The sequence below is a fragment of the Emydura macquarii genome, unplaced genomic scaffold (assembly GCF_026122565.2).
Source record: "Emydura macquarii macquarii isolate MOO-44397 ecotype Brisbane River unplaced genomic scaffold, CSIRO-AGI_Emac_v2 contig_306, whole genome shotgun sequence".
NCBI classification, from domain to species: Eukaryota; Metazoa; Chordata; order Testudines; family Chelidae; genus Emydura; species Emydura macquarii.
In genome coordinates, this window is record NW_027130443.1 from 15,249,555 (window position 1) to 15,260,887 (window position 11,333).

At 42.1% G+C, this 11,333-nt stretch overlaps 1 protein-coding gene across 6 annotated transcripts in view; it reads left to right on the plus strand.

Moving 5' to 3' along the window:
• MED26 (mediator complex subunit 26) overlaps positions 1–11,147 on the plus strand; it is a 42,314-nt gene extending 31,167 nt beyond the window's left edge. For 2 of the 6 annotated variants that reach the window (XM_067561422.1, XM_067561444.1), the window contains exons 2-3: positions 2,671–2,745; positions 4,592–7,297. In XM_067561422.1, the coding sequence (XP_067417523.1) occupies positions 2,671–2,745; positions 4,592–6,280 (1,764 nt within the window). In that variant the 3' untranslated portion in view covers positions 6,281–7,297. Of the gene's footprint in view, positions 1–2,670; positions 2,746–4,591; positions 7,298–10,538 lie in introns of those variants that run through there. The other 4 variants (XR_010922226.1, XR_010922227.1, XR_010922228.1 and 1 more) reach the window with 4 other exon arrangements.
• Positions 11,148–11,333: the final 186 nt, after the last annotated feature.

Genomic DNA, 11,333 nt, shown 5'->3' on the forward strand with positions numbered 1-11,333 from the left:
GACTCCTCTGCACTCTCCCTATACACAGCCTTATTGATGAAGAGATAGATGGGATCAGCCCATGAGATGTAGTGCTATAGTGGGATGGAGGATCCAAAGTGGTTGCTTGCTCTGCTTGGGCGAAGTCAGACTTCCCTGAAATCAATAGACTCCATGAACTGCAGATGGTTCTGGATCAGGCCTATTATGTTTAAGACTGGCCCTGTCCATTAATCCCACAGTTCAGGTTAGACATGTGCTGCACTGTCCATAAGCACCATTAATATTGGTTTTGTTGTTCTCTTCTCTGCATGAGACTGGTTTCAAACTGGAATTCTTTTTGTGAGGCTTCTAGTGTTCTCTGTGTAGTAAACTGTAAGCAGAATGCATGTGGTTTTAGCCTTTGGAGCAGGCTCCTTTAAGTGCTAAGCCACCTATCTGAGCACAAATTGATCAATCCTCTGGGGCATCCCCTGTTATATTTGTCTTGTTTTTTCAGTTTGTTATAAACTCCTTGAAACAGGGATTTTTTTCTCTTCCTGTCTTGCACAGCATAGTTTCTCAACCTGTGGTACCCTGGGGGCACGTGAGACACAGGTAGGGGGTATATGGCAAAAAACCCAGTGAAGGAAGGCAGGCGGCAGCCGCCAGCTTCTAGGGAAGGCAGGCAGCAGCTGCCGGCTTCCCACCCGGTCCCACCTCCTAGTTGGGATGCCGCCGGCTTGGGTGGCAGCTGCCCACATCCCACCCGGTCCCAGCTCCCAGGTGGGAGCCCAGCAGCAGCCTCCTGCACCCTGCGATCGGGGCTTGTAGCTGGGTGGCTGCCACCTGTGCCCTGGCTCTGAAGCAAGAGACAGCCTCCCGTGCCCTAGCTTGAAGATGGGCAGCAGCTGCCTGCTGCCTGCCCACATCCCTGAGTCCCAGCCTGCGTGGAAGTCTCCTCTGCCCCAGCTCAGATTGGGTGACAGTTGTGCACCTCCCAGGCTGGCAGCCAGACGGCAGCCACCTGCAGTTTGCCCAGGTGGCATCTCCCCTCCCCGGCTCAAAGCCCAGTGCCCAGAAAGCCAGACGGAGAACTTAGTGGCTTGCCCAATCCTGGAATTGGACTCTACCCACAGGTTTGCTTGTCAATTTCACTGCTCTAGCTGAGCAGCTATGACAGCCCCAGATTTTACCAGTATAAAAATCTTAAGAGGGGCCCACACAGTGTGATTTGCCCCAGGCCTGCACCCCCCTAGGGATGGCCATGGGGAGTGCTGCTATCCACTCTAGTGGGCCGCTACTGCCTGCTCATACCTCACAAGTTCCCGCCTGTGTGAGGATAACACCACGTGACCCTGCCATCAGGCCATAGTGATTGGCTTGCGTTGTCCTTTGCTCCTGTATGGAGGAAGGGGAGGAGGAAAGAGGGGAGAAACAGCAGAGGGTTTTGTGATCTGCCACAGCACTGCAGAACTCAGAACTCTCCTGCTTTACAAGAAATACAGTCGTCCAGCAGTAAAGGGGAAAAAGGTTGTATTTCTCAGAGTGGAAAATTGAGTGTTGGGGTACTTATTAAAATTTTCAGAAGTTAGGGGGTACTTGCTACTTAAAAGGTTGAGAAACACTGTTGTACAGCACTGAACACGCTGCATAACACTTGAGTAGTAGTAATGCTCAACTGCAGGTTAAGCTCCCTATTTTAATGAAACCCTTAAATCTATGGCTTTGTAGGAGGAAAGAAAATATTGTAAAACAAATTTCATTTTCATTGAATTTCGGATCCAGGGACAGACGAATTTCAGGGTTTAACCCCTATTGTCGCATATGGTGGTATTGTATTTGTCGATCAAGAACATAGCTTTCACCACTCTGGCTTTACAGCAGACTTTTTTCAAGAATGATATAAAACATTGGGCCAGTCCAGTCCAATGTGTGAGCATTTATTACATGCCACCCACCTGAGCAATTTCAGTGATTCTCTAAAGTACAGTACATTAATGGCTTGAACAAGCTTAAATTTAACATTTAATTGATGCCACTGCCATTGATTATACACAATGAAATGATCTAACCCAAATGTCAAGCTGTCTGTGGTTTGGGTCCTGGCTTCTTTCCCACAGTACTGTGCTGATAGTTGATCATCATGGCTAACACACGCTAGATTTGAACTCTGGGCATTGTAGACAAGACGTTGTGCTCTGAAATTTACTTTCCTTGTTGGTCTGACAGAATTAGTCTGACACTTGGGACACAATACAAGCTTGCTCATTCAGGGTTTTACCTGGAGAAATAGAAACTGGGTGGTTTTGTCTTTACACATGCCAATCTCACATTATTTTAAAGTATAGTGAATGTGTCTTTAGATTAAACAGGTCACATCTTTATAAACGAAAATAGGTAGGTACTATCATGGGTTTTCACTTGAAATCAAGCACTGCACCTGGCAACATGTGCTCTGACAGTATGTATTGAATTTAGTTTTATTTAAGAGCAAGATTGTTGTAGCTCCTTCAACTTCCAAGTAGGCTGGAAGAGTGTTCTTGTCCCACTTACTGCAGATAGGCGGCTCCCTAAAACCAGGAGATTTGGTGGCAATTTTGTGCTTAATTTTTTTATAATTATACAATAGAATGTGTGTTAAATATGACATTATTTGAGAATTAAAATTCATGTATGAAACCTTAAATGACTTTCTCTTCCTTGTTGCAGATCCATAACATGGTGGCAGTGCTGGAAGTGATCTCCAGCTTGGAGAAATATCCCATAACCAAAGAGGCACTTGAGGTATGTCACCTTACATGTAAAATCAACACATGCTTCTGTATGAAAACAGATTGCCTCTGCACAATATCTTTTGAATCCCCTTTGATATATTCCAACTCTTTCATAAAAACATAGATAAATCACAAACAATTACAAATTAAAGGCAAAGATATAGTAATCAATCCCCTACTGCTTCCTCCGGCACCTCAGTAATGTGATGAAATGAGTTGTCTTTCTGGAATCATAAGCTAGCATAGGGGTAACTATACTGGGGTAGAGTGCAATCCAATTTCTATTCACATAAGGCACCAGAGCAATCCCTACTTGCCACTGGTTAACTCCTTATCTGATTCAGACAGCATTGCTTCCATAGTTTGACTGGTCACTTAGTTATTCTGTTGCTCAGATACTAATCCTCTTTGGTAACATACCATGAATAACATCACTTTATACATCCATAAAATTAGTTTGAAATATGCCCTCCCTCATGTGAGAATACCGTATAACTATAGAACATTTTGACTTATACACATTGGGGTAATTCATTGTTCAGTTCACTTTTCACTCTTCACTCTGAAGCATTCTTCTGCTGAATGCCCACCGTGGGATTTGGTTATACGAAAGGGCTCATTTAGGGAGCAGCCAGATTTCAAATTCCAATTCCTCTGTTGGTGGGACTGCAACTTCACAGGTGGTTCTTGTAAGCCTCCTTGGACCCTTTCAGACCCATAAACCCAAAAAGGATTTTTTTGCATTTAGGCGTCTAAAATATTTAATTTTAAATTTAAAGTGTGGGAATTCAAACTTCTGTCGGTGAAAGAGAAACTTTTGAGCTCCGCAGAGCTTTTCTTCAGGTCACCAGTTGCTGTTGATGAATGCACTTAAACTGGTAGTGTCATGCCTCTGAAAAACATAAATGACTTGTATTCAGGAGGGATCCAATGTATGCTCCTCACTGGAAATCTTATTTTGTGGGACCACAGAGTGCTACTCTGCCTACTCCAGCCACTGTAATGATTATTCCAGTTGGCTCAGGTTGAAATGCATCCAAACTCCTGTCAATTTCAAACTCATCATGTCCTATCCCCTCTAATATGCAAAAGGAGCGTGTGCTTCGCTTCACAGCCTGCACTTTCTTTGGTCTAACTTTATATGTCAATATTCCTTCCTTTTAATCTGATTTCTGGGGCATTTGCCTAATGTTTCCAAATGGACATTTTGGTTATAACCAGAAAACAAAGAAGGGCCCAAATATTTCCCTTGCAAATTGAGTGAAGTCATGTCTGGGCATTGTGAGAACTTTATTTAAATTGGCCTCACAAATCCTTCCCACAGCACTTGGGGAAAATTGTATCTGACTCTGGAGAGTGGAGCAGGATGTGACAATAAGGCAAGAGTGATGATCAGCTCTAAGGGTCTCTGATTTCTTGTCCCTCTTTCTACATGACCCTGTTGTTCATACACACCTTATTTGGCTGGGGGCTGCGCACACCTTTTCCCAGAACTTGAGCATGCTCCTCATTCACTTTCAAAAGGTTCCTATTGAGTGAGGGACTCCTTCCCCACCACCCTTCCCGGATAGCTCCCATGGCACTTCAGCCAGCGGAGAAAGAGAAGAGATGAATAATTACATTTACAGTAGGTTCCTTACATGATGGAGCATGGGGTCAACTGAATCAATCCCTTCCAAAAAGACTAATGGATTAATATGTTGTTTATCTCCTACATTCTTTGTGAATTTTGTGGTGTGATATATGGCAGAAAAGTATGCACTGACAAGTGAAAATGTGTCTTAAAACGTAAGTCAGATGGTATCTGTTTGTTCAGAATTAAATGTTTGTAAAACAACTCTTCTCACTTTTTATAGGAAACAAGATTAGGGAAACTCATCAATGATGTGAGAAAGAAAACGTCCAATGAGGAACTTGCCAAACGTGCCAAGAAATTGCTACGGAATTGGCAAAAACTAATAGAACCTGTGACCCAGAATGAATCAGTTCCAAGAGGATTGCCAAATCCACCAGGATCAGCAAATGGTGGTGCACACAACTGTAAACCAGAAGTGCCACCTGCTGTAGTAACTGGATCAAAGCCCAATAATGAATTGAAAAGCAGGAATGATATCCAAAAGCTAAACTCCCCGAAAACAGAAAAACTCGGAAATCGGAAAAGGAAAGGTGAACATAGGGATGGGCATCAAAGTCCTCCTCCTTCTAAAGTTTCCAAAGCTACTCATGAAGTATTACAAAACTCTTCTCCCCCACCGACTAATGGGATTGGGGGGAGCCCTGAAAGTTTTCCTAGTCCTGTAGACGTAAACCTGCACACAGGATCTGAAAGCAGCAGGCCAGAACATAGTGAAAATGACAAACACAGTAAGATCCCAGTAAATGCTGTAAAACCTCACACCAGTTCTCCAGGACTTGTAAAGCCATCGAGCACTTCCTCATTATTAAAGACTGCAGTGCTTCAGCAGCATGATAAATCAGAAGAAACCGCAGGACAGCATCAACCTAAGAGTCCCCGCTGTTCCTCATTTAGTCCTGGGAATGTTAGGCATGATACATTTGCTCGACAGCATATCACATATTCACCAAAGGGTTCAATTCCTAGTCCATCTCAAAGGTCCCAGTTCCTAGATACTGCACAGGTGCCATCACCACCACCCCCATCCTTGATGCAACCATCAACACCACCAATGCTAGCAAAAAGACTGGAGGTTTCTCAGCAATCAGAAACTGAGGTATCTCAACACTGGCAGGAACAGGTATCTTCTGAAAGCCAGCACAGGCACACAACAGGGACACTTCAGCACACATCTAGCTGCAAAACCAACTTGCACCCTGGAGAATCTCTGATGCCACACATTGGCTTTTCACCTGACAATTCAAAAATGGACAGTGATGATGCTGCTTCAGGTTCAGAAAGTAAGAAGAAGAAAAGGTACAGACCCAGAGACCATACAGTCAATTTGGATGGACAGGTCGTAGAAGGGGGTGTGAAACCTGTGAGATTAAAAGAAAGAAAACTCACGTTTGACCCTATGACAGGACAGATAAAACCTTTAACACAAAAAGATTCTTTGCAGGTAGAAATCCCTGCACTCGCTGAACAGCACAGGACAGAAACAGACAAGCAGGAGCAAAAACCCAACCTGCAAAGTCCTTTTGAACAAACGAACTGGAAAGAGTTATCTAGAAATGAAATAATTCAATCCTATTTAAACAGACAAAGTAGCTTGCTGTCTTCATCAGGAGTACAAACCCCAGGAGCTCACTACTTCATGTCTGAATATTTAAAGCAGGAGGAAAGCACTAGAAGAGAAGCTAGAAAGACTCATGTTCTAGCTCCTAACAGCAAACCCACAGACTTGCCTGGAGTCACAAGAGAGGTTACAAGCGATGACCTCAATAGAATACGTGAACATCACTGGCCAGGCGTGAATGGCTGTTATGATACACAGGGTAACTGGTATAATTGGACGCAGTGCATATCTTTAGATCCTCATGGGGATGATGGTAGATTGAACATCCTGCCTTATGTCTGCCTAGACTGAGTACAGTTTTGCTAAAATGCTCTCACATCGGCAGTTAGCAAAAATGGTGGACACTATGCCATTTAACATGGAGAGAGCCTCCTGTCCTGGACAAACAGGCCCAACAAGCAGAGGGTATGAAGGAGCTGGTTGTTTACAGCTCTTTCCTTTAAATTCTCCTTTTGTGAAATGCTGCTACCAGTTTACTAACAAAATTGCAAAGGAAGGCATACGGAGGTTGATAAGTTGAGTTCAAAACTCTGTATCAAGCCAGCTATAAAAAAGTGTTAGTCCCCAAGAAGTGAAGATGATTTCCAGCACTTTGTGAATGCCGGAATCTTATTACAGGCAGGTACAGATAAAAATGTAGAAATTACCTTTAAAAAATATGCATCTATTTATTTGACTTGATTTGGGTTTATTTGGCAGTGAGATGTCCGAGACAATGTGCAAAAAATCTAGTTTTTATTTGCACCAGATCTCTGAACATGATTGTGTTCTTTTCAAGTCATGTGGTGCAAAGATTGGGCTTTAAACAGCAGGTGTTGCACTGCAGGTTGGCGAGAGGGCTTCAGCTCAACATTCCATAGGCATCCACATATTTTAGTCTGGTTTCAGTTAAAATCCAGTCTCTGAGAAATGCTGCAAAAACTAGGTTTTTTTAAAACATTTTTTTTTTCTTCCGCCACCACCAGCCAAATAATTTTTCTCCTTTTCCCTTCCTGCAAACTTCTAGAAAAAATCACCTTTTCTAGAATCAAAAAGTAATGAGGGTGCTGCAAGTTTGTAACTATACTGTGAGGGGGAAAAAGAAGCCTGTTTGTATGCTGGAAATATACTTGTTACCATTCCTTTAGATATTGTTTGCCTTATGGATATCCATCATAACGCAATTTGCAAAAACAAAGAGCCTTAGTGAATGTACAGTAACTAGACTTCTGTGTTCTTGGGATGCAGAAGGGAGCAACTTTGCTATTTGGTCCTTTAAGTGGACACATTGTGATATAAATGTGGAAATAAAAAAATTTGCACAAAAAAGCTTGTGAATTATTTATATTTAAACTGGTTACATTCTAAGTTCGGTGAGGTCAAAAAAGTCATGCTGAAATTAAGTACATATTGCAGCAGTGTGATTAAAGCTGCATCCTGTTAATTTACTTTCTAAACCAGTTAAAGGTGGTTCTCGTATATGATGTACTATCTAACTTTTCTTAGTCTTCCAAGTGTGCTGGCAGTATTTAGTAATACATACTGGATAATTTTAACTATGGTTAAATCCAGGGAGAACGTGCTTGGTTTGGAGAGAGTCCTCCAGTTACTGTTAATATACCTCACAAGTTGAACTAATTGTTCAGCTTTCTCATCTGTCAACTTTTGTATGTAATAATATTGTAAACTGTTTCACCTCTGATCACAGCCTGATTCAGTAATATTTTTTATATTCAATATAGGCAAAACACTTCCAGCTACTGTTGTTAATATATTAACAATTGGAACAATTTACTTTTACAGCATCTGATATTGGGCTTCTGTCCTGCTGGTGCTTTAAAAAGAATCTTTATTAAGATTACTGCCACTGCAGTAACATTTAGATGCACCATTAGGACCTGATCCTGCTTCCACTGAGGTCTCTATCAAAAGTCCCACTGATTTTAGTGAGATCAGGATTGGGCTCTTAATTCTCAAATAAAGTCTACTTTTTATAATGGATGTTGCTCACCAGGTGAGCATTAACTTGTTCTATGGAGTACAATGAGAAAAGCTTTTAAAATCTAACCTTTCCCATTCAAACTGAATGCTTCTGTGATTTGCCTGGCTGGTGTGAAATATTGAAACCTGATGTATATAGGTATTTCAAAATCTCTCCTCATTGCCTAGTTGTTCCCTTTTCTCTAGGACTTCAGAATTAGAAAGGCTTCTCAGCTGGAAAAACCAGCCACCATAAAAATGTTTCCAAGTATATTTTCAGTTTACTTCCATTTTTACCCTTCTGCAGTGATAATGACTACCCAAGCTGTTTAAAGCCGGGGAAGGTAGTATCATCTTGTCTTGGAAGGGTGGAGTTAAGGGTGGGTGGGAAAAGCTGATCCTGGAAAATGCTTGAACTTGTTTATGTAGAAAACTTAACACAAACAAAGCCCGCCCTTTCCACCTCTGCACTGCGCGTGCGTGCATCCCCCCCCCCCTCCAAAAAAAAATATTTCTGCTCCTAGAGAATCTATTCTCTTCCCCTTTCCCTGAATGGTCATTACCCTTGCCCATCTTGGGGCCTCTGAATTTAGGCCTACTCAGAAACGAGTGGTGGTGGGGGGGTGTCTGATCTACCACGTAATTTTTGGCCACTTTTTTCTTCCCTGTTTGTTCCATTTCTTCTGAAATTCTGGCTGCTCTAAAGGGGTCTGTAGAGGATGGTGATACTCTAAACTGTCACTGGCACTTGCAAGGAACCTGCCATAGTGCCCAGTGACTGGCTAACCACTGTGATGATCTTAAATTTCATTCATTTTGGAGGGGAAGGCTCTTAGGTATCAGACCTAGTTCTTGCCCACAAAAGTACAAGCTAACCAGACATTTCCACTGATTACTGTGGGGCTTTAAATCTTTGTGTGACTTGTTTTCAAGGGTCTGGACTAGGTGGTCAACCAAGTTGGAAGTTATCCAGGGTGAGAAATAGATTCAAAGACATTTATATTTCAGCATGTTCTGTTAGTGTAAACAGTGTCGTTTTACCAGCTCTAGTTGAAGATGTTTACAAGGTGGTCCTGTCAATTTTGTAAACTAGTTCAAATGAAGTTTACCTTGTACATGTTGACCTGTTGTGTATCTTCATATTTTTGCACGGACTGTTTCTTGACCAGTTGCTTATACTCTAGGCGCTTTTCCAAAATGCACTGTCCTTGCTCTAAAGCTACAATCTAACGAGCAGAACAGATATCATCTTCCATAGTGGCATGGAAAGGCTCCCATGTGAATCTATGTTCTGATACGGCCCCATTCCTACATATTGGGTGTGCTGAGATATTACATAAATTCCTTTATTTTTTAAAGGAGGCACAGAAGAAATAAGGTGTACAAACAATTGATATTTACCCATTCAGGAACCATTCCAAGTGTCTAACAATCTGTATTACTAAAAACACTTTATGTGATGCTGCTCAAACACTCAACAATCATTTTCCTTAAATGGCTGTCTCTTTTTAACAAGCATACTGTGACTCATGCTGGTGGAGAGTAGGATATGGGACTTTATCAGTACTGGTGGTAATATGGAATAGCAACTCCCCTCCCTAGGAGGACGACTGTATGGAAGCAGTGGCGTAAACACACCATCTGCTGCTGCATTGTAACAGTTATGTGAAGTGTTAAGGAGAGGAGGTTCCCTGCCTACTGCAGGCTGTTAGTAATAGTACTTTCCTTTTGTGCTCAATGCACTGAGGGAAGAGCCAGATATAACATTTACTCTTGCTAGACAGTGTTTTACTAATGCTACTACCTCAAACTTGTCAGGAAAGTCGTTACCTGCGTAGGAATAATGTGTTAATCATGCCTCTACCAGTGTCAGTGCAAATCTAATTTTTTAAAAAAACTGTTTCTCTCAATTATGAGGTGAGCTCCTTATGAAAGGAATTATGCCTAGTACCAAAGCAATAAATCTTAACTATTCCTACCTGCAAATTTAAGTATTATGGAGAGATTTAGAATACATGTGTCTAAAGCACTTACGGTTAAAATTGATGATCAAGAGTGGCTAGCTTGGAGGACTGACAGTCTCTCTATGCCATTCTTGCTACTGTTGCTGGTCCAAATCTGGTATGCATGAATTTTGAGTGAACACCCATGAGATAATTATGAAATTAGCTGGTCTAATTCTAGCACACTTTTAAACAAGGGTCCCAGTTGGCATCTTTACTGACAATATTAGGTGGAAGGCCAATTATTTGAATTAGTAATAGTCTAAATTACCTGTATTGTTCTGCAGATGACCCCTCCAGTTCATGAATGAATTGTGTAAGTGAAGAAGCTGCTTCCTGTGCTGTTTTGTGGGCTTCATGTTCCAGGGCTGGGGGTTGTAGTGTCTTTCACTAGTACTAAATTCAGTGCTCGCTTAAATGTGGGGTAGGTGGATGCAGAGTTAGCTATTTCCCCTAAATTTTAAAATTAGAGGGGAAGTGGGAGGAGGGTAGGTGTGTCTCACGTAAAAACACACCAGTTTGGAATGTAGGAGTTTGTCAAGAAATCACAAGATGTGAAATGTCTTGATTTTTTTTTCCGTTTGCAGGGAAGGAGAACACAGTGGTGTACACAGTGAGCTGATTTCACTTCACTGTGTGAGCAGCTGAAGCCTGAAGGAGAGGGATTCCTCATTTGTTTACCACAGAGTGTGAGTGGAAAAATTCTGTCAACAAGAAAGTGATGCCCTGGCAGTGCTGGATTCAGGCCTTCAGTCCCACACAGCTTGTGCCTCAGATACAAAGGAGGTCCAAAGACTCTTGTCCATCTATTCCATGAAACAAAACTTACCATTGCCAAAAAGAAAAACTAGTCAACTTTATTGTGCTGTACCCTTTTTTTCCTGAACGTAAAGTTCTTGCGCTCTTGCCTAAATGAAGTGCACTTTTTGTAACTCTGCTAGCTCAAGGGGAAAGGTGTCTTTGTGCCCCTCTGTGCCAGTGGTTTTACTTGTGTGACAGTACGGAGGAGTCCTAGTCACGTACAGGCAACAAAAACAAAATCTTTACTTCCAAAGAGTTCACAATCTAACCACTGGAGCCGGGGGGGGGGGGGTATAAAGAAACTATAGGAGGGGTAGTCCGCATGATAGACGGTAATCAGCACCCCCCCAGTGGCAAAATATACATATATGTACCTTGCCACCACGCTATTGGGACAGGCGTTCTTGTTGGCAGACACTTGGCAGTTCAGCGTAAGGTGTGGGATTTGGTCATTTTCATTAGTGGGAGTGAGATGTGCCTCACTGATCTTTATTAATGAAATGCATTAGACTATAGAGAACACAGCTCCAGTATATGGCTGTTAGGATGTGTGTTTTTACAAATAATAGTGATGGAAAGAG